The sequence below is a fragment of the Sphaeramia orbicularis genome, chromosome 12 (assembly GCF_902148855.1).
Source record: "Sphaeramia orbicularis chromosome 12, fSphaOr1.1, whole genome shotgun sequence".
Classification (NCBI taxonomy): Eukaryota; Metazoa; Chordata; class Actinopteri; order Kurtiformes; family Apogonidae; genus Sphaeramia; species Sphaeramia orbicularis.
Genome location: NC_043968.1, coordinates 31,676,740 through 31,699,234, shown reverse-complemented (window position 1 = coordinate 31,699,234; position 22,495 = coordinate 31,676,740). Strand labels below are relative to the sequence as shown.

General features: G+C 37.3%; 2 protein-coding genes across 3 annotated transcripts in view; one reads left to right on the top strand and one right to left on the bottom strand.

Moving 5' to 3' along the window:
* The window catches only part of lrrc17 (leucine rich repeat containing 17), a 32,787-nt gene extending 17,466 nt beyond the window's left edge, over window positions 1–15,321 (top strand). The window contains exons 4-5 of the mRNA XM_030150930.1: window positions 5,608–5,763; window positions 14,506–15,321. Of these exons, the coding sequence (XP_030006790.1) occupies window positions 5,608–5,763; window positions 14,506–14,945 (596 nt within the window). The 3' untranslated portion in view covers window positions 14,946–15,321. The remainder of the gene's footprint in view (window positions 1–5,607; window positions 5,764–14,505) is intronic.
* Window positions 15,322–16,222: 901 nt separating this feature from the next.
* On the bottom strand, window positions 16,223–22,264 carry LOC115430741 (ras-related protein Rab-19-like). 2 transcript variants are annotated; one of them, XM_030150932.1, is made up of 4 exons: window positions 21,373–22,264; window positions 18,925–19,102; window positions 17,411–17,514; window positions 16,223–17,307 (listed from the first exon to the last, which is right to left on the bottom strand). In XM_030150932.1, the coding sequence occupies exons 1-4, from the start codon at window positions 21,568–21,570 to the stop codon at window positions 17,119–17,121; spliced, it is 669 nt and encodes a 222-aa protein (XP_030006792.1). In that variant the 5' UTR covers window positions 21,571–22,264; the 3' UTR covers window positions 16,223–17,118. The 2 variants fall into 2 exon arrangements, with proteins under 2 accessions (XP_030006792.1, XP_030006791.1); XM_030150931.1 differs by having other exon boundaries at window positions 18,925–19,108; window positions 21,373–22,261.
* Between the last annotated feature and the right edge of the window lie 231 nt (window positions 22,265–22,495).

The window sequence follows — 22,495 nt, the reverse complement described above, 5'->3', positions numbered from 1 at the left end:
CATATAAACATTGTTGTCAGTGCGTTTGGATAAGGATTAACCTCTGCCTCTATATCTCATGGCTGAATGATGATAAAGAGATATGAACATTACTTAAAACCCTTGGATGGCAGCCATACTACAAACCAAATGTAATATGTATAGAGCCATGGTGGGAAATATGGAAAGAAAATCAATTGTAGACATTTTGGCAATCACACATTTTTTAAGCAAAAAATATCACAATATGATTTTCTAATTTAATCTATAATGTCATGAGAAATGATGGTAGTTCTGATGGAGTTTTACATTACAATCTATATTAATGATACGGTCACCTCTTTTTCCTTAAGAATACACAGGTTCATTAATTATTGTTGTATATGTACTCACTGCAATACCATTATTAATAACAAAGCTCATGTGAATAAGCAGTGTGCAGTGCAGCAACTGACATGGTTTCCTGACTTGAAATCTATATCATAATACTGGAAGGTCTTAGAACATCTGTATGTGTGTGTGTATCTGCACAGTTCTGAGAAATTGAGATGTTTTTAACTGGTCAATTTGCTACCTACAGTTGAGGAATAATCCCATCTCCACATTAAATATCTTGGCAAGTTGATAGGACCAATATTTTTGGAGATATTAGTAATTTTGGAACACAATAGCCTCACGTTGCTCAGTTGACCGGAAGCACAGTACCACGCAGCATGACAGGAAATGAAGTTAAAAATAGGAACGACACAGGTACTAACTTCAGTACTTCAGTCAAGTAACTTCAGTAAAGCACTAGTTCACACAGACATATGTTAAATATACAGTATAAACCCTTTTAATGCTAGATAAAGTTTCAATATAGAACATCTAGTACCTAAAACTATTTAAAGAAAACATCAAGAACTACTTTCTCCTGTCAAGGCTGAGGCGTTGCTCCAAACTGCTGAAATTCACTATTCTATGCAGAGTTGGCCCCACAGCACAGTAAAAAAAAAAATAAACCAAAAAATTAACTGCTTCCATTTCTACTGTTTAAACAGAATTAAAAATATTGCACAACCTGTACTGAACAGACTCACTATTAATACATCAATGAAATATATCCTGCAGAGTAGCTATATATTTCACCTTTTGCAAAAATGAGAGTAATAATTCAGGTGCTCCTATACTCTGGTGGCCTTCTAAAGACTTCCACAATCCCACGTATACATGTAAATTATCAGCGGCGCTAACTCATATCCTCCTCAGTTGGACAGCCATATAAATGTCCAGGTTAATACTTTGCACTTAAACTGATTGATGGCAATGTCTTTGCTCTGTTTATTCAAACTAAGTAAATACTGTTGCCTATAATACACTACACTGCCTGATCCATATGGTATTGCATAGTCTGATAATTCACCTTCCATACTGTAAGATGTATAGGTTTGCAGAGTAATGTGTTTCAGACATGGCACCATGACATAAAACATGTGTTATAATTTTGATTATATTTAATACATTTTGAAATAATTCAGAGCTGTAACCAGTGGTCTAAATTACATGCACAACACTTGGATTTCCAGAAAGGTTCCAGCCGAACCCATTTTTTTTTTTTTTTTTTTTTTAATGAATGGGTCAAAAGTTCACATAGTGTAAATGAATAATGAGTGCAACAGACTCTGCAAAATCTCAGTCCAATCCCGGTTATGAATGAATGAATAATTTTCACTTCTCCTGACATGTTTTCTTTCTCTCTCTCTCTCTCTCTCTCTCTCTTGGTATGTTTCTTCATTCAGCAGCACACTCTGAGGAGGCATATAATGCAGATGTTAAAATAGGAAAGAGTCAAGGTGATTTATCATAAAGCCTTTTATCATAAAGCCTTGCTTGATGAAAGATCAGAAGATATCACAAGTGCTCCCAATTAAATGTTTGACTTCCGGACAATAAGCTCAGGCCTAATCAGATCAAGTCAATATGATTCACCAGTAAAGATGAGGTCTCTTTGTCTTTAGCTCAACCTTCCTTGCTCAGGGGAACATGGGCTTTTTTTTTTTTTGGTCAGAGACACCATTCATGCACTCTTAAACTACTGTTACTGCTGTGTGCACTGTCAAAAGGATTAGCTGTCTTAGTGTAAAACACAGAAGACCACAGATGTATCCCTCTTGGACAAGGGAAACTCTGTCTTTGGCTTAAAAGAAAAAAGCCTGATTTCTCAAAAGTTAGCCTGGGAATAAGAATCTGATGTTTGCAACCAAAGAATGTGATTTTTTTTGCACCTGAAGGTCTGTTTGGGAGAGTGTTGCAAACATGTGTACGTCTAAGACAGGGTGGGAATTTCTTTGACCTCATTGAGGAGGATCAATGTCTTGCAACATAGAATTCAGACTCCCCTTCCTTTGTAAATGTCTCTTCCTGCTGCACACTCATCGGCCATCACCGAATCACATCAATGAATGATTACATCTCCTGAGTAAATTGGCTTCATCTGTGTGCATGCTTATATATTCTCGGGGTCTGTGATGGTTTATGGCATCCTGCCTTCATGATAACTGGCTAAAGCATCTGTTTTACAGTGTACATAAAGACTGCAACATCTGCACAATAAAAGTGTCTGTAACCATTCTTCGGACCAAATTATACAACCCATGTAAATAAATATATGAAGTGAGTCTGCATGTGTGCATACATGTATACTCAACATCATGCATGATTATATTTACATCACTTCTTTTTTTTTTTAAATTGGCAAATTAAAACAGTTATTTAGTGTCAAAATAAACATTATTTGATCAGATGTCAGTCAGTGTTCACTCTCTAAACATACCTACATATGCTTCCACTCATCTACAACCGTTTTGAAGACCACCTTGAAAACAGCTACGTCTGTTCATCCTGATCAGCAGGTCTTTATTTGTTAAAGAGGAGGATACAGGCTTGAACAGAACCAGGGCCCCATGATTGGTTCAGCAGATGTGACCTGCAATTTGGAGGATTTTTTCATATTATTTTTATTAGACACTGACAGGTGAAACACGTCCAAGTGACAGTGGAAACCATAGGACTAATTCAAAAGCCATTAAAATATCAGTCAGACTTCAAACAGCTTTGATCCAGCAGCCAACATCCCAAAGTAAGCCTTGTGCAACAGGGATGTCATGAACTCTTCACCTCTTTTGTTTCAAGGACTTAAAGGGTACCTGTAGAGAATTTTCATTCCTAGCCATTTCAAAAGGTCACGTATAACACTAGTGGTTCCGTCAGCTAACTTAAGTCATAGCCATTAGCTCCTTTTACACAGCACTTCTGTTGGAATATTTCACCTTTATTCCAGAACAACGTCTGTGTATACAAAATGGTGGGATCATTTGGTCCCACCTTTATTGCAGCTTTGCAACACCTCTGGAGGTAATAACAGAGCCGTGATAAAGGTGGATCAAAAGGTCATGATTCCTGAATGCTGTGGAAAAGGAACACCTCTCATTCCACAACCAAGATGTGACACTTTGATGACAGTGGCCCCCAGTGTGGGAGAGACAGCGTGTGCATATGGAGGCACTGGCATGATTCTGCAGCTATGTGCCATTTTCACCTGGGGCACGAAGCTGGTGCCGTGCACGAAGGGGGCCACAGCGGGCCGCAGAATCCATGCCAGAGCCTCCATATGTGCCCACTGTCTCTCCCGTGCCGGGGTTTTTTAAAAATGAGCACTGCGTCACCGCCCCTTTGATCTGTCCAGCCTGTCTCACCTCTGTTACTCCTTTTTCTTGGCTGTGGAAATCAGTCAATGGTGGGAAAAAAGGAGGGATCACCATCTTGCCTTTTTTTCAGGATCTCTGTGTAAAAGTGGCCATTGTCAAGTATGTGCGAGTACTAAGTCGCAGTCAGTCGTGGTCAGTGACATGTTACCTCCTTTACGGGTTGTTCCAGCACTGGTACTGACACAGAGACTGTTACAGTCTGTGCCTGTGTGGCTGCCGGCTCCTCCCTCTCCACATCATCACATCATAACCCATGATCTGACTCACCTGCTGTGCGCTGCACGGCAGCGGCGCATTACCTCTCTGCCCACTTAAGGCTTGCTTCTGCAGCCGTGCAGCGCTGGTCCATCATCATTTCCACCCACTCCATAACCCAGTCATTCTGTTCATCTACTACGGACTCAGACAACTACCCAGGTTTTGTGTTTTTTCCCTTGTTTTAGTTTTCATTTATGTTTAATAAACTTGTGTTTTTCCCTTCAGTACCATGCACTTGAGTCGTCTCATTTCCAGCCTTGTGATAGAGACGTTGTTTTGTCTGATTAGCTGGGCTATGATGGTCTGGTCATTGACCCCATGCAGCAGACACCAGTCTAGGATGACACATTGTCAACCAGTGTTGGGTCACGTCCCCAGGACAATGGTGGAATATAAAAGCTAATTGCTAGCCATAATTTGTGTCTTGAACATATGCTTTCCACTCAATTTCGCTCACTGACTGCTGCTCGTTTACTGCACTCAATAAATGATGGTACGTCACTTCCGGCCGGCAGTGGCTGCTCCTGTAGATTCTGCCTCCACACAAAATTCACGTAATAAAAAGGTCCAGTGTGGTGCATTTCTGGTTGCACCTCTCTTGATTATAAGTAATACAGAAAGTTCAACTAACCCGACCAGTACAGGTCCACTTTAAAGTATTGATGCTGGAGAATCATACTTAATTTATTTTGTTTTCTAATTGCTTTATTCACTACAAACAAAAAGTTAAGGATATTTTTAATTTTGGGCTATTTTTTTTCAGTTGGGATTCTTGCACAGCACTTTTTCCTTTTGTGTGAATTGAATTGAAACACTTTTTTTTAATGACCAGACATAGTTTTATTTACAAATGGCAAAATGACCCAAAAAAAAAGAAGTATGCTTAACTTTTTGTTTGTAATGTATGTCTTTGGAATATTTTGAGTATTTTTTTTGATGGACTCATACCTGCAGTTAAGTGAGCATTGCTGCACTTTGTGGTCATGCCCACAAATCTTTATATGAAATACCCCTATTGATATGTAGTGGATAATGTTTAAAATGTGTTGCAGTGATCATCTTTGATTTAAAACACTCTACCTCTGCTGGGAATATTTCAGAATCACTGTTTAACACATTAGTGTCATCAAAAATGCACTCAAACTGGCGTGTTTGTGTGAGGCTGGAAGAGAGCGGAAACATGGAAATATTGTTAAACATGCTCTCACAGCTGACTCCATCTTGAAAATGTTAAATGTTGTACAACCCACACAACATCTTGAAAATGTATAAAGAAGTATGCAGAATGAGTTTCCAGCTCTCCTGCAGTCCCTGGGACTTTGCATTTATTCCTCAAATTTCATTTGTGCTCATCTGTGTTTAACCTACAAATGTATCACCAGGATTTTTATTTGTTTTATTACAATTTTTTCCTAATTGTGTTGCTGAATATTTTCTCCACTCAGTCTCTATTTTAAATCTTTGTAAAACTACAGCTCATTGTGAATATTAACTCTGTCTTTTACAGTTTTGGAGCAGAGTAATCTTTCTTTTCTGTCACCATTGTTGCTTGTATTCCCTCCTTTTTTCTGACAGCTTCATTTAGAAAAGCGTAAACTGTATTTTGGCATTTGTCTCGTTGCAGATTTGAACCACATCCCGTCTGATCTGCCATCTGACATTGTGAAGATGGATTTGTCCAGTAACATCATCAAACATCTCAGGCCCAAACAGTTCCTGCTGTCTAAAGACCTCAAGCAGCTCAACCTTAGCGGCAACAGCCTGCACCATATAGACCCAGGTAAGACTTCACCCTCATGGCCTGACAAACATCACTCTGACTTCACTCAACATATCACAGTAATACTTCTATCTGACTGGTGAGCAGGTGGTCCTTAAAACCTCAAACACCCCAACAAAACCTACTGATGTAAAATGTTTAATAACTTTGGAACCATTTATCAGTGCATTGAAATAAGTCATGTAACATCATGCATATAAATTGAAGTTGAAAGAAAATCTCTTTATAAAAAACTGGGGAAAATGGCTGACATTCAGGGAAAAATGTGTCTATTAAGGGACCTAAACACATGTGTTTTCATTTGTTTGTTTTTCTGTTCTTTTGTTTCTTTTCTTGCTCCTCAACCTGAGGAGATTGGATTGTGTTATACTAATAAAAATGAGAAATAAATAAAAATTGTAAAAAACAAACAAACAAACAAACAAAATAAAATAAAATAAATCATATAAATGCAGTTTCACTGTCATCAGATATGACCCATTTGGATTTTCAGATACTCTGTAGTGAACGTGGAACATTGTCATCTTCTGCAACATTGATTCACCAATAATTGTTTTGTTTTGTTTTGTTTTTTTTGTTTTTTTGTTTATATGTTCAGTTAATGCTGTTTTCTTGAAAATGTCAGTTCTTCTTCAGTTTTCTCTGGTTTTACATAATATTGATGGAATTTAATCTGAGCTTTTATGAACATCTACCTGGTGAGAAAGGTATAGGTATGGTATTGGAAAATACCAGATTTTCACTGAAAATGCAAAATGCTGGGATAATACAATACATTTTGAGAAAATGTTAAATGTAGAGGGAAAAGATAATTTAGAAGTTACCAAAAAAATAGCTCTTGATCTCTTTTAGGCTAAGACCACCCCACAATGTAACATAAAATTGCCAATGAGTAAAACTTAATAAGAACTTCTTTCCTTTAAGTGACATAATATAGGTTTGATTATTTCTGCAACCTGTGCATTCTGGTGGCAGCACACATAAGAGCACTGAGCGCACATTCAATAATATGCACCAATATAACCAATAAAAATAAAAATTGTTGGACTCTGTGGTCTTAAGTCACTGTGTACGAAATGCTGAATGATACTTGAATAAAGCCCCAGGCTCTAGGTCTTTATTCAACAAAGAACCATTAGAGAATGTTGGGATGAAAGGATCAATAAGTCTACTGAGGCAGAATAGTTTTCCTGAAGACAAGTTCTGCTCAGTAAACTGGACTTTTTTTTGCCGTTTCTACTCAAGACCATTAAAAAAAGTGCAGACTCATTGCTCTCTCCAGGCTAATGATGTCTGGCTAATGTCTTCCTGCCCAGGAGGGAAATCCTTTACTAAACCTTGTAGTTGTTTTCATTACACTGCAACATATGTAAACAATCTACTGTAGCTCACCCCAGTGTGTCTGAGACTATTTGGACACTGAAAAATGAATTCTTTGTAATTCTAAGAGCTTGTGATAGCCAGTGACATGTGGTCTCAATCATGGTCAGTCCTTTTAATCACAATCATGATACTTTTTTTGTGTGTGTTTTTAATGCCTTGAATCACCTGTTTATTTAGGTCTTTCATGTTGAAGATGACCAGATTAAGAAAATACATAAATGAAAAACCAACAAGAAGACAGAGACAGCACACTCCAAATGTTAGATATAATCCTGTTTCTTTGCTAGTTTTGGCTAATTTATGTACACAATGATTATAGTTTTTCCAGGCAGGGCAAACCTAAAAATGTGAAAAACAATAATGACACATTCATAGAAAAATAGAGTATTTTGAAGGTCTATTTAATGTACTTTCTCGATAACGCAGCAGTTCTTGCCGGGTTAAAACTCCAAACTTAATTTCACTCTGTATAGATCCAACTTGCTGTGTCTTGCCGTTAAAAAAAACAGTTCCTCTTGGGTAACAATGCAGCAGCAGACAAATATGCACAGCGCTAACAGTGATCCCTGTAGTTATGGTGACTAGAGCATTTGAAACTGTTTATTTGTTATGGAGACTCGTAGCCAAGAACAACTCAGAGCGCGGCAAATGTGGGGGTTAATGCCATGATTTATCACTTCTGTCGGAGTCTGATGGGGGGGTGCTTTATTAGCTGTCGGAAAACATGATGATAGGCTTTAAAGTATTAGCCTTACTGGGTGTTATATGTTATAGATCTGTTATCCTGGTGGGAATACTGATTAAACATTTGCTCTTTGCTGATATTTACTGGGGAAAAATGCAAGTTCGACGATACTCCCAAAGGATGGTTTGAATTGAAGATAAGATAATAAGGACTAATGTTAAGAAAAAATGTCAGCCATCAAATACAAGTGAATGGTGTGATTCTTAACATGAAACTAATGCTGTCAATCAAATTCTTCTGCTTGGATCTAAAAACACACTTTTTCTTGTTGGCTTTTAATCAATGGGTGAGATGTTTCTTTTTTCTTTTAAATTATATTTCCTATGCTGTTTTTATCAGATTTTAATTTGTCGTTGTTTTTATGATGGTTGTATTTTGTTGTTCTTAGCCCGTTTTTCTCCTTGTGTTATCACTGTTTATACTTACTTATTTACTTATCTATTTCCTTGTTTTATGATTTGTGTAGGGCGCTTTGGCCAGCTGTAAACTTCTTAAAGTGCTTTATAAATAAAGTTGGTATGGTATGATATGGTATGGTATGGTATGGTATGGTAGAACATGTGTAACAGAAAATTGAAGATGCAATCCAATTACAGCAATAAATAGCATGTGATTTGCACAGTGTGATTCATTTGATATAAGCCCAGTCCGTTTTTAACCCCTTCAGCCCTATCAGCCCGCCCGCCGAAAAAAATTATATTAATATTCATCTACTATAAAAATATAATAAATCAGGACAATGGATGTTTTTTTCAACTTTTGCTCAAAGTTTAGACCCTAATGTTAATAAAAGTACATCAAAAGTGTATTTTAGTGCAAACTTTAATGTTCAAGCATGATTTTTAATCTTTGTGGGGTGAAATATACGCTATTAAAAATCTCCGACACAAACAATTAATTTATGCATATCATCGTCAATCCAGCCGAAAAAAAACACAGGCGAGGATAAAAAATTCTAATTTCTCTTTTAGTTTGCTACAGTTTACTCAGGCATAGTAATAGATACAATATTTTAGACAATGGGAATAGATTCTGTGAGGTCTCTAAATGTCCATAGACACCAAGAGCATCCATATGAACCTTATTATTATAAGTATTATAAGTAATTCTTCATTTACTTTGGGTATGTCTTTATAGGCGTTTTTCCCCTGAAAATATGGTCAGGGTTAACCCATAAAGACCCAGCGCTACTTTTGTGGCAGGTCCCAAATGATTTTTTTTCCTCTGTATTTCACCTTTCTTAAGTGATTTATCCCAATTTTTTGTAATATTATCCTTTTTATTTTAAGTTTTTTCAATGTAAATCATGTATTTTCCTATGTTTAATTCAGTGATCATGTAGATGTTCATAAAAACTCTGAGTAAATTCAATGGTTATTACATCAAAACAGAAAAAAAATGAGGAAAAAAGTACTTTTTCGGCAAAAATATCATTAAATAAACATAAAAATCAGTGTGTCCATCCGCTGTCATTGATCCAACTCCACGGGTTTTAGTGGTGAATCATTGTTGTCAAAGATGACAGTGTTTCCATGGTAACTACAGAGCCTCTGAACATCCTAATGGGTCATATCTGATGACCGTGAAAAGATGACAAACTGCATTTTACACAAATTATTTGCTTGTTTTGATAGGATTAGTGGATCAACAGGTATTAAACATTTTAGATCAGTAGATGGTTTTGGTCGATGGTGGGTCTTTGGGTCTTTATGGGTTAAACAGAAAATAGGCCCGTATACAGTACTGTGCGGCCCACATTAGGGTTGTGGGTTTAGTAAAGTTATAATGACCACACATCTGCTTTTCTCAGTTTCTGTATGAAAGGGGTCATATTTTGCTAAACCCACTTTTATTAGTCTTTGGTTCATTTATTTGTGTATTTGGACCCTAATAGTTTATAAAGTTTGAATTTGAACCCTCCAGGTGCTGCAAAACTATCTTTATATTCATTTTGGCAAAAATCAAGTAGATTTCTACAACCTGTTTTAATTCATACTTAAGTTGTTACGTCTATAACTAGTTACTCCACGACATTTGCACATATAAGGTCAAGACTTCTAATGAACATTTCTCCGAGTACGACATAATTGTTCATCAGCAGCAGAGGTTGTAGTCCATACTGAAAATATGCACAAACTTCAAGCCGATTACCTAAAGTGTTCAGTTGCTGGTTGTATTAACAAACACAAGTGGTTGAATGGGACAGAGCAGCACAGCCAACAACCTGAAGGGGGTGGGGTGTGAAGTGCCAAAACAAAACATGAACTAGTCTAAAACAAAAACAAAAACTAAAAAAAACAACAGTACATGCCACTTCTGTATGAGGTGAGATTTCATTCCAAAATCCAAACTTTGAAACAAGACTTTTAAGGTTAATGTTGTTTTCAATGTTCTGAAACTTGCTCTGGTGATATTTAATGCGCTCTTTCAAAAGATAAAGCATATTTTTCCACGTATTCATGTATTTGTAAGATTGAAAACGTTAAACTGAACTGTGAATGTAATTGAGTATTTCAGGCCTGTAGTTTATGTTTTAAATTGTTTCTCTTATGCGTCAAATACCTTCCCGTTAAAGGGGTAATTTTTTGTTAAACCCACTTTTATTAGTCTTTGGTTCATTTATTTGTGTATTTGGACCCTAATAGTTCATAAAGTTTGAATGTGAACCCTCCAGGTGCTGCAAAGCTATCTTTATATTCATTTTGGCAAAAATCGAGTGGATTTCTACAACCTGTTTTAATTTCTTCTTAATTTGTTATGTCTGTAACTAGTTACATCATGACATTTGCACAAATAAGGTCAAGACTTCAGATGAACATTTCTCCGAGTACGACATAATTATTTGTCAGCAGTAGCGATTGTAGTCCATACTGAAAATATGTACAAACTTCAAGTTGATTACCTAAAATGTTCAGTTGTTGGTTGAATGGGACAGAGCAGCACAGCCAATAACCTGGAGGGGGCGGGGCCTGAAATGGCTCATTTACATTTCAAGGGCCAGCGCTCAAAACAACCTTTCTGGTGTCATTACTCAGAAATAGGATTGAAGATGGACCTGTGGAGTTGAATTAATGAAGAATTCCGACCTAAGCATAGCATTTACAGTTTATGTAGACCCCAGGGAAATGTTTTAAAATACAGAATTCCATTTTAAAAAAGCAAAATTTCACTCCTTTAAGATCCAATCTGGATGTATGTGTAGTATGTACAGCAGTAACAACAAAAGTTTCAGGGAAAAAACAGTTTCAGTAAACCAAAGTATATAGTGTGACCTCCCTTTGCACTTAACATGTCTTTAACTCTTTTGTTCAGATAATGTGACATTTATTACATTAATTTTCTGAGGTTTTACACCAGGTTTCATTCAACACATGTCAGATGTTTCTAACTGTTCGTGTTGCTTCTTGTCATGGGGTCAGGGGTCACACTAAATAGTGACTTTGGCCTTTAGAACACATTTAGTTCAGTTTTTGTGTGTGTGTGTGTGTGTGTGTGTGTGTGTGTGTGTGTAGGTGTGTGTGTGTGTGTGTGTGTGTGGGTGGGTGGGTGGGTGGGTGTGTGTGTGTGTGTTTCAATGCTGTACACATATTTCATGCATTTTCTTTTATCTGAAGAAAGAGAATGAAAAATAATTATGTATACTCATTCCATCTCTGAAAAAAAACAAACAACAAAGTCAAAGGTGGCCAAATACTTTTTCACAGTACTGTACATTACAATGTCTCCAGGTTTTTACATATTGTTGTCTAGTTGGGTGACAAAATAAAGGAAGGGGGAAAAATATATATACATTGTCTTAGATGCTACTTGGACAGATTCAGTGTGCATTATTCTTACAAGTCTGAAATTTACCGGAGGGATGAACAACATTCTTCTAAAAGATACTGCCTCATTTGGTGTTTTTCAGATGGAGGTATAATATAATAAATAATATACTAATACAATAATAATAATGTTTATTTATAGAGTACTTTTCCAAAATGCACAAAATTGCTTACAAAGAAACTGATAAATCATAGTAGTGGTTGAGAATAAAAGGTAATAAAAAAAAAAAAAAAAATAGCAAGGTAGACAAGCTCAGATAAAAATAGGATATCCCTTCCAGTAACAGCATAGTTTGAGAAGAGACTAAAGTAGATACTGACTCAGTCAAGGTCATTCCAGAGCTTTACAGCCAAAAACTGTAAAGGCAAGGCAAATTTATTTGTATAGCACAATTCATACACAGGGCAAGTTCACAGTGCTTTACAAAAATGGAAAAGAGACAGGTTAAAAACACACCATTACAATTAAAACAATGAATAAAACATAAATAATGATCAATTAAAATAAGGCTCAGCCCCCTTTAGTTTCCTGCCTGGACACTGAACACCACTGTTTAACACATGGCTTCATCTGCCATCGTTGTTCATCTGGGTTCAGGTCTGCTGACTGGGACTGGACAGTGTAATTCACATCATTTTTGTTTACATCAAACCATTCATTGACCCCTCATGACCTGTTGTCATCCAAGAAGAAATTAGTTGTACTTTTTTTCCACCATATTTGAAAAATATTCAGAAGACTTTTTTTTTTTTTTTTTTTTAATTCGTCTGTGGTTTTTGACTGAGAGCAATAAACCTAATGTCAGCTAATTCTTTGAAACATTTCAGTCCGTAACCACTGAACACATTTTTGTCTTTTACTTGTGAGTTAAATGACTACAGTGCTAGTATCATTTTGGACAAAACATTGTAATTCATTTAACCCATAAAGACCCTGTTTTGTGGTAGTTCCCAAATGAACTTTTCTCTCTATTTAACCTTTCTTAAGTGATTTATCATGATTTATTGTAATACTATCTTCTGTATTTTGCATTTTTTCAGCGTAAATCATGTATTTTCCTATATTTAATTTGCTGATCATGTAGATATTCACAAAAGCTCAGAGTAAATTTGAGGGTTATTACATTAAAAATGGAGAAAACTGAAGATAAAGTATCTTTTTCAGCAAATCTATCATTAACTGAACATTAAAACACCAGTCTATAACCACTGTCATTGATCAAACTTAGTGGGTTTTACTGGTGAATGTTGTAGAGGATGACGGTGTTTCCACATTCACTATGGAGCCTCTGAACGTCCAAATGGGTCATGTCTGATGACCACGAAAAGATGAAAAACTGCATTTTACCTCAGTTATTTACAAGTATTCATAGGATTAGTGGATCAACAGGTGTTAAACAGTTTATATCAGTAGATGGTTTTGGTGGACGTGGATGTTTGGGTCTTTATGGGTTAAACTCCAAATGACTTGAAAGTTTAGACTCTTGTAAGGTATTGATTTCCATTTACTGTGAAAACATCTCTACTGGGCACTAAAAATTATACTTTTACAAATGAGGAAACATGGCATGCAGGGGATTTAGCGGTCAGAATGTGCTGAATGCTATTTTGTCTGTTGTCTGTCCATATTTTCCATCATATAGTCATCATTTCATTTTCAGAGCAAATCTCAAAAGCCATTTCATACTTTTCCAATAAGCTAATCCACTCCTCTGTTCCCAAAAGGTAGGATCAATGAAACTAAGCTAACATCAGTAATCTGTACAACCTGTGGTTTTGTGGTGGCCAGGGAGACATGCCATCCTCTGACGGCTCTTGTTCCTTTAGTTTGTGACCAATCTGCATATGTTCTAAGTGAGTTCCTAAAGGAATTTTAAAGTGGCAAGAATATAATGAACATCAGTCCATGTCCTCCTGGGCAGGAAGACGTTTTACATCTCCTCAGTTCAAGAGCACAATGAGCTTCTTTTACCCTCGATTTAATATGATTTTCCAGAGAACAGGATAGGATTTTTCAGTGCCTCATGCAATCCTATTATAGCAGACCACAGTGGACGTCTTGTGGTCATAGTGTCCTTCAAAAAGGAAATGAGTGGAAAGATAAAACAGGGGAAAGGGAGGGGTTCGCTCATGACTCCATTACTACTGCTTGTCTATTTGTGTCATCTTTAGGGTCGAATAATAAGCCTACATCAATGACTTAACTACTGCAATTTCTGAAAATAGACACAGGGATTTTTTGTCTCTTGAGTCCTCTGTCCTTCAAGTCTGTCTCCAATTCCTCTATTTTCACCACATTTGTCTACCTCTATATGATCTACGCTCCTCCTCCCTTTGCCTCCCTTCCGCTCTGTAGAGATCAAAGCTGAGCCCAAGGCCAATGGACAGCGTGAAACAGTCTCCACTGTCTTATTACTCCCTCTCAAATACATGCCCACCCCCCACTCACACACAAAGAGGAAGAGCGTACACACAAACACACACACAGAATGCTAACAATGTCTGTAACATATTAAGCACGTAAACAGCAGTCTTTTTGACTCAATTAAACTCAAGTTTGATGAGCATGAAGAACAGCTCAAAGTCACCTTCTTCCACATCCATCCATTTCAGTGACAGCTGCAAATAATTATCCTGTTTTATTTTGTTACTTGAGCCAAAATGTATGACCTCCACCCCCATTTGTGTTTACATGACTTGCATTTAGCAGGTGCAGCGTCCTCATAATACTTAAAGAATGTGTTCAGACAGCAGAAACAGATGCCAACTTCTGTTCTCTTTCCCTTCCAGCTGCATTTGCAGGTCTGCTGTACCTCCGTGAGCTCGACCTTTCCAACAACAGCCTCCATTACTTTCCATACGGTGTACTAGAGGACCTCTACTTCCTACGAAAGCTTTCGCTGGAGAACAACCCCTGGATCTGTGATTACAACATTCACTACTTGATCTACTGGCTCAAGCATCATCCTGGTGTCTTCTACACGGGTCTGATCTGCTCTGAGCCTCAGGAGTTCAGGGGATGGCGTGTTGAAGATTATGTTAAGACCTACAACGGGGAGTGTCCTAAGGACAGGCAAACAGAGATGGAGACGGGACAAGGAAATCAAGGGGGTGGTGAAAATGAGGCTCAGGAGGTTGTAGGGGGGACAGGTGATGGGCAGGGTGGGCGTCTACCTCGACCCCTGAAAGAGAAGAAGCCCAACAGGATTGAAATCATCAGACTGAGCTAGACTGAAGGAGGGTCAATTAGAAAAAGGTCAAATGTTGGAGTGTTAGTGGTACAATTTCAGGATAAAATCAGAATTTTAATTATATTTTTAAATTTTTAATCAGTATATGACGGCAGTGGCATATTGCTGTACCTTAAAATGTTTAGAAGAAGCAGTCTTTTTTTTTATTATATCTTTTTGCAGAACCTTCCCAATCTAGACTGTATCAGATCTAGTAACCCACTACCCACTCTGCTGAACTACAGGTGCTCTTTTTCTGTTACACTAAATTTGTTATACTGTTTTTTCAGAAATTAGTTTTTGGTCTTTATGTATTAATGTATGATATTGTTTACTTGTTTTCTGGAAATAAAATTGGGTTTATTTTTTCTGAAGATTCTGCTTTGTGAACATGGCAGTAGATGTATACACATAATACTGTACTCAAGGTGCTTTAGTGCTGCAGTTGGTTAAAAAAAAACAAAACAAAACACTTGTTATGAGGCCATGAGAGTTCCAGATTTACTGGGCATCTCCACATCTAAAGTACATAGTGACTGACAATTATTTGCAAAACATGCCAGATGATTAAAATGATCTCATATGAAGACTTTTAAAAACAATGATAATGATGGAAACACTGAGAGTAAAGCGATTTTCCATCCAAATAAACAACTCTATCAAGAAGTTGCTGAAAATAAATACTAGTACACATTTCAACATAGTGGTATTACAGTCTCCCATGAAAATCTGCCAGTTGCTATTATATTTTTAGATGGCGCAAGATGCATTTTTCATGGGTTTGTCAGTTAGCACCACCCAGTGTGCAGGAGACCCATGCACAACTGAGTTTTCTGGACATGAATAGTTTTTTCTTGAAATGCAAATTCAGACTGTTTTCCCTTGTGACTCAAAATATGAAGTTTCTAAGCTTATTTATTTCCTGCTGTTATAAAAGAAGCACAGACCACAGTACAATCTAGCTGGGAATACATGTGTTTTAGGGCATATGTTCACTTTCATTATAGTGTGTGTTTTGATACATAGGCTTTACCTGAGGTTGCAGGCGATCCAAGACTAACTAAATAAAGGTGGAAGCACATTAACTTTCTCCATGGCAAGTAGCTCAGGTTCAGCTAAATCACTTCCAGGTTGGTGTTTATGTAACATCTGCCAACAAGGCATTATACAGTATTTTTATATTAACTAAGAATGCAAAGGATTGTCTTGGCACAGTTCAGTACCGGTAACACCTGTGTCCTGTTTACAGAGTTGTATGCACACTTAGTTCATTTCAAGATGTTTTAGATGATCTTTATTGTCTAAGGCAATGGGTATCCAACCTGCAGTTACAGAACATGTGTAATAGTAGCACAGTGTCCTCTAGTGATCAAAGTGAGGTTGTTCATCCTATTAAAAACCTTCATAACAATGTATGGCATTATCATTTCCTAACAAACTGCATAACTGAAAGTCTTTTGGCTTCTCTGGGATGTTTAATCCAGAACACAGCAGCAGGTAATCACAGATAATCAAAGAGGCACCACAAAAGAACTTTTGGGTGAAATACTAGGAATCTTCTGTCCTACAGGTTGATAGTATGTGTCGGCCTTCAGAGGGAAGGTGACACCTTTAAGATATGTAGAATGTAATGATTTTGTTTTTACATTTAAAGGGTTTCAATATGTTTATTCTGAGAGTGCAAATAAAAACAAAAAACAGAATTTGTCACAGTCTGATGAGGGTAATCCAGGAAAAACAAATATAAAAGAGACTTGCAATTTCATTCAGCACTGATTACATACCCCTCGCTGGTCACCAGTGTCTCTTGCAAACCTTATTCGTAAACATGACTTATCTTAGAATATAATTTATTGTTCTTTAGCAGCAGTGGACAAACAAAGCCATCCTTCTTCACTCCAGGTAGGTCATCTGTCACAGAAAAGTACACGGCATCGACCTCTCAATGCTCTCCAATAATTGCTTAAACCTCCTGAGAGCTATGACTCTTAGTTCTTGAGGCTTTGTGAGTTTCTTTGTAACTTCTTCCATTTCTTTCCTCACAATCAACATGATAAAAGATGTTCTTTATTTGCTCCTTGTCCCTGTATCCATCAATATTAGTATTTTCAGAAATGTCCTGATTTCATACTCTTTCTTCCACCCTGTCCGCTTGTTTTTTTACTTTTTTGCATCAGCAGCAGGACTTCTTCTCTGGTGGTGTGTAGGCAGCTGAGGTAATGTCAACTGGTCGAGAGTTGGCCCGGAGGAGAATCCGGGGAGTGCTGCTGCTCTTTACATCCTCCTGCTGGACATGAAGGCCATTACGAGACAGCAGCTCCCTGGCCATCATCATGAAGGCTTCCTCCACATTTTGACTATCCTACAGAGATGACATTTACAAACATAAGTGACAAAAATACAACCTCACCTCACAACTATGACCAATCCTCTAATTTGAACTGTATCACTACACTGTTGTCTACCTTTGCAGATGTTTCTAGAGCAGCTATTAGGCCTTTTTCATTTGCCAGAGCACAAGCCTCCTGAAAGCGAACGTGACGTTCATCCTCCAAGTCACATTTGTTACCTAGGTGGAGAAGATGAAATTATAGAGAAACATACAAAAAGGGATTGAAGCTTAAATATATTTAGTATTAGGAGTTGGCATATGCCTCAACACAACACATAAGTGTAAAATATAAAATATAAGTAAATAAAGTGTTACTTTTGAAATTAAGTGTTTGACGCCCTAAATTATTTCATAGCAGGGGTTCAGACAGAATTAGATGTTTCCCTCGGAGCTAAACTTACAAAAATTCTTAATGAATTGTTTAAATTGTCTTCATTTTTACTGATTCTTTCACTTTTATAACACTTCACAAAGCATAGCAGATGAACATCTTCTATGTGAAGTGACAGGGGTGGAATCCTTAGTGAAGTAAATATTAGAAATACCCCAGTGTAGAATCACTCCATTACAAATGAATGTCCTGAATTTAAAAATGTTCAATAAAAACACAGAAGCATTATCAGCCAAACATACTTAAAGTATCTAAAGTCCAGGTGGGGTCTACTTATAATGCAGAATGGCTTTTTCCCAAGATGTTGCATTGCTATTTTCATCAGCAGTGAACACATGTAAGGTCATTTTAATGTTGTAGGTCATCATTTGTGTACTACTGGCTGGAACAGTAGTATTGTGCTGCTTCATATCATCATCAAAAATGTTTCCATGTGAAAAATATTAAAATGATGAAGTTGAATTAACTGAGAATACTTTTGTAGCAGGTCAAATTTGTGTTTAACCTTTTATTGGGCAAGTGACTATTTTTGGTCATTTACGCAAACATTAAACATGGGGCCAGTCCTGTGCCTCAGTGAGGTCAGGAAGCATGTTGGTTTTTATAACAGTATACAGTGATTCAGAGAGATTTTATAGACATTTTGAGGCTGTAAATAGTGAATATGAGTGATTTTGTCAGTTTATGATCTTATAATAGTCGTTTTATTGCATGTGTTTACTTTTTAGCAAGTGCTGCTTGGATGATTCCAAGAGGAGGGAGACTAACACACTAAGGTTGAAAATTTCAATTTAAGAGTATTTCAATGAGTGCCCTATAAAGGGTTCACTTATATACTTGAGTAAAAACACATTATGGAGAAAAATTGGGACATATGACATCATCTTATAGGACTTGTTATTCCCACGGATTTGAAATATTATCATCATAAATACGTTCATGTCAGTTGTCGTAATAATTATCAAGACAAATGTCAAATTAATATTTTATAAGCATAAAAAGGGTGATTTTATTTCCTGAGTGAGGAAATATCATTCTTATCAAGTCCTGAAAATTTTTGTTGAAAGTCATGTTTTCCTGAATGCACAGCATAAAATAATTTAGAACATCTGAGACAAGGATAGAGTCACACTTCTCCTCAGCTGAGCATGTTGTGTTATTATAGATGATCTTAGTATATGCAGCTTTACACTCACCTATGAGCGCCATCACTACATTGGCTGCTCCGTAGAGCTCCACTTCCTTTATCCAGTGGGTCACTGAGTCAAAGGTTGAGCGTCTTGTTATGTCATAGGCGATCATGGCACCGTGAGCACTGCGATAGTAGCTCTGGGTGATGGTTCGAAACCTCTCCTGACCTGCTGTGTCCCACACCTGCATCTGGTATAAAAACCACAGTAAGACACAGCATGACACTCAGTTACTGGAGGAAATCCCTATGACTGGATGCAAACACACAACTAGATGAAAGCACAGCAGTTGTACAGTGTATTTCTCCACAGTACACTCACATTAACACTCCCTCAGAAACACTCTGGGGCTGCAGTGTTTCAGATTTCTCAGTCTCTCCCTGCAGAATATTCCCTGAGCGTCCCACAACAAGTTAACGCGGCAACAGCTGTCATAGTAACCAATCCAGACATGACCGCTCAGCCTCTTTGTTTTGAACCCTCAACACTGAAGGTTTTCCACAATGCTTTTCCATTTACCAGACAATGGGAATCTTTATATATCTTTTATATTCTTCAAATTATCATTTAAAAGGGGGTAAAACTACTTCTAGACAATATTCTGATATTCTGTCTGTAAATGCTGCAGGGGATGAAAAAGAAACGGTGTGATCATGAGGGCTCCATTACATGAATCATAGGTCTTAACAGCCCAGAATATTAAAAAGGCCTGTAGTTGCATCATATCAGAACTTTATATTTCACAAAGCCTTGAGGATTTCTAGCAGGTTAATGGAGGAATTTGTTCTGGATTTAACCCATAAAGACCCAGTGCTACTTTTATGTCAGTTCACAAATGAAATTTTTCTCTATATCTAACCTTTCTTAAGTGATTTATCACCGTTTCTTTATAATATTATCCTCTGTATTTAGCATTTTATCAGTTTAAAGCAGGTATTTTCCTATATTTAATTTACTGATCATGTAGATGTTCATGAAATCTCAGATTAAAGTTGACGGTTTTTATATCAGAAACAGAGAAAACTGAAGAAAAAATGACTTTTTCAGTAAAATCTATCATTAATTGAACATAAACCAAGTGTGTCCATCCACTGTCATTGATCCAACTCCATGGGTTTTACTGGTGAATCAATGTTATAGAAGATGACGATGTTTCCACATTCACTACAGAGCCTCTGAACGTCCACATGGGTCATATCTGATGACCATGAAAAGATGATAAACTGTATTTTACACCAATTATTTTCATGTGTTGATAGGATTTGTAGATCAACAGGTATCAAACATTTTATATTAGTAGATGGGTTTGGTCGGTGGTAGATGTTTGGGTCTTAATGGGTCTGTAAGTATCATTTCCATATGTATTTCTGAGAAGGAACAGAGTCTTGTAAATGTCTATCCTGAAGCTGTCTACCCAAACTGGTTTGTCTGCATGCAGGACAATAAGGTTGCTGCAGGAACATTTTTCTGCATGTGCTGTGTAACAGACTCCTCCTTCCCCTGGGCTATGATAAATCTACAGATAGACAGACACCCAATGTAAAAGAGGCTGACATGAGGCTTTAAAGGTGTTGAAAGGAAATGTTTGACCTTTATTGGCACCCTGAAGTGTTACTTAATGAAACATCAAACTGCTGTGTGTCTATCCACTAGAGAAATGGTCACTTAATCAGTACAAAAAGGCCTTCAGAAAACCAATACTTACTACTGCAGAAACAGCAAGTAGACTTTTAATCATTAGTAGTTTTTGTAATGCCTGACCTTGCTTTAAATAATGTAGTTCCTCTTCTCTTTCCAGTTTACATAAACAGTTCCTCCTGGCTCATACTATTATGAATAACAACTCTAATATACTTCGAGACTCAAGTAAATTATTTGGATTTTTTTTAGGTATGCAGAATTAAACAGTCCACTAAACCATTTAGGTCACTCTGTCATGACAGCACAGAAGTCATTCCAGGTTTATTTTTGCCCTTACAAAAGACAAGGCAACTTGAGAAACCTGAATCACAGGTCTTTCATGTGAACAACTGGTTGGACCTGTTTTGAGTCTAACTGACACTGTAACGACAGGACACCTCACTGTAGATTCACTCACTCATAAAGCCAGAAAAATCCATTACACGTGCTTGGCCTTCTGTGTGTTTTTTTACACATACCATTATACCACAATGCAATGTCCTTTATTTTCTGTACTTTTCATTCATTTTCCATCTTAAAGCCGGGAACCACGGTGCAGTGTGTTGCTGTCAAAACCAGCTGACATCCCAACACCCACTGAGAATCAGAGACTTTAAAAGACATCAGTATTATATAATTTGTACAATTACCTTCTTAAAGTCCTCCATTGGCACTAATGACAAACTTTTTTAGAAAGAGTCCTTGTTATTAGTGGCAAATAATAATGATAACTACAATAAATAAATAAATGCATAACTCATAACATGCACTAACCTTAACTTTCTTTCCCTCAATATCCATGGTTCGTACAGTGAAGTCCACTCCGATGGTGTTCTGCTGTTTCGCTGAGAATGCCCCAGACTTAAAGTTTTGAACCACACAGGTTTTTCCAACATTAGAGTCTCCAATCAGGATGATCTTAAACAGGAAATCAAAAGAATCATCATGTTCAGGTCCGGGGCTCTGCATCATGACTGTACAGCAGGTGACTGAGAAGGAAATGATTCCTTCTGCAGACAACTGTGAATGTATTTCCTCTGAACCTACAGATTTTTTTTGAGTTACAACAACAAAAAATGTCCCAAAATCAGTCCTTTTCTTACTCCTTGTGGTGAAATCCACAGATGTTCGATTTTTAAAATACAGACTAAAGTTCTCTTTTATCCTGTCAAAGATTTGGTTTGTAAAAAATGGAAATTTTTTACAACTTTTTTACAAGAATGAGTCAGCTAAGCTTGTTTTCAGTATCTTGACTGTTTCTCCCAGAATTCTGCATTCTGTTTTGTGTCTCAAGCCAGTTCAGCCTGTTCCCCTTGTGCTCTTTCAATAGGACAAAAATGTCTCAGTGTCTGGTGCTGCTGCTCCTTTCAGCTCCTTCTCAGGTGCTGACCCAGTTTATGGCCCACAGCAGCTAAAAGCATGAATCCCATCCTTTTTCGTCTTCCAGCACTGGTACTGATTAGGTGTCCATATAGAGGGGGGATCCTCCTTTAAGCAAAACAGGAGTTAGAAATATAATAGTCTGTAATCCAGGTTGCTGTTCAGTCCTTTGGCTCATTCACACGTCTGTCTGTCTGCCTCTTTTAATCTCTGTATCCTTCACTCATCAGTTTTCGTTTTCTTGCAGACTTAATAAGCTCCCAGTCTCCCTCTCTCTCTCTCTCTCTCTCTCTCCTCTCTCTCTCCTCTCTCTCTCTCTCTCTCCTCTCTCTCTCTCTCCTCTCTCTCTCTCTCTCTCTCTCTCTCCTCTCTCTCTCTCTCTCTCTCTCTCTCTCTCTCTCTCTCTCTCTCTCTCTCTCTCTCTCTCTCTCTCTCTCTCTCTGCTTCTATAGCACCTGTGGACACAATGAAATCCCGCCCTACCTGTTTCAGCAAAGCAGCCCTGCCCCACAGAGAC

Bases quoted from the DNA above. Each gene is read 5' to 3' on its own strand.
- LOC115430741 (XM_030150931.1), bottom strand. From the start codon at position 21,570: ATGATGCAGAGCCCCGGACCTGAACATGATGATTCTTTTGATTTCCTG. The intron at 19,109-21,372 runs GTTAGTGCATGT...TTTTTATACCAG, and splicing joins TTGAGGGAAAGAAAGTTAAG to ATGCAGGTGTGGGACACAGC. The intron at 17,515-18,924 runs GTGAGTGTAAAG...TTCTCCACCTAG, and splicing joins TGTAGTGATGGCGCTCATAG to GTAACAAATGTGACTTGGAG.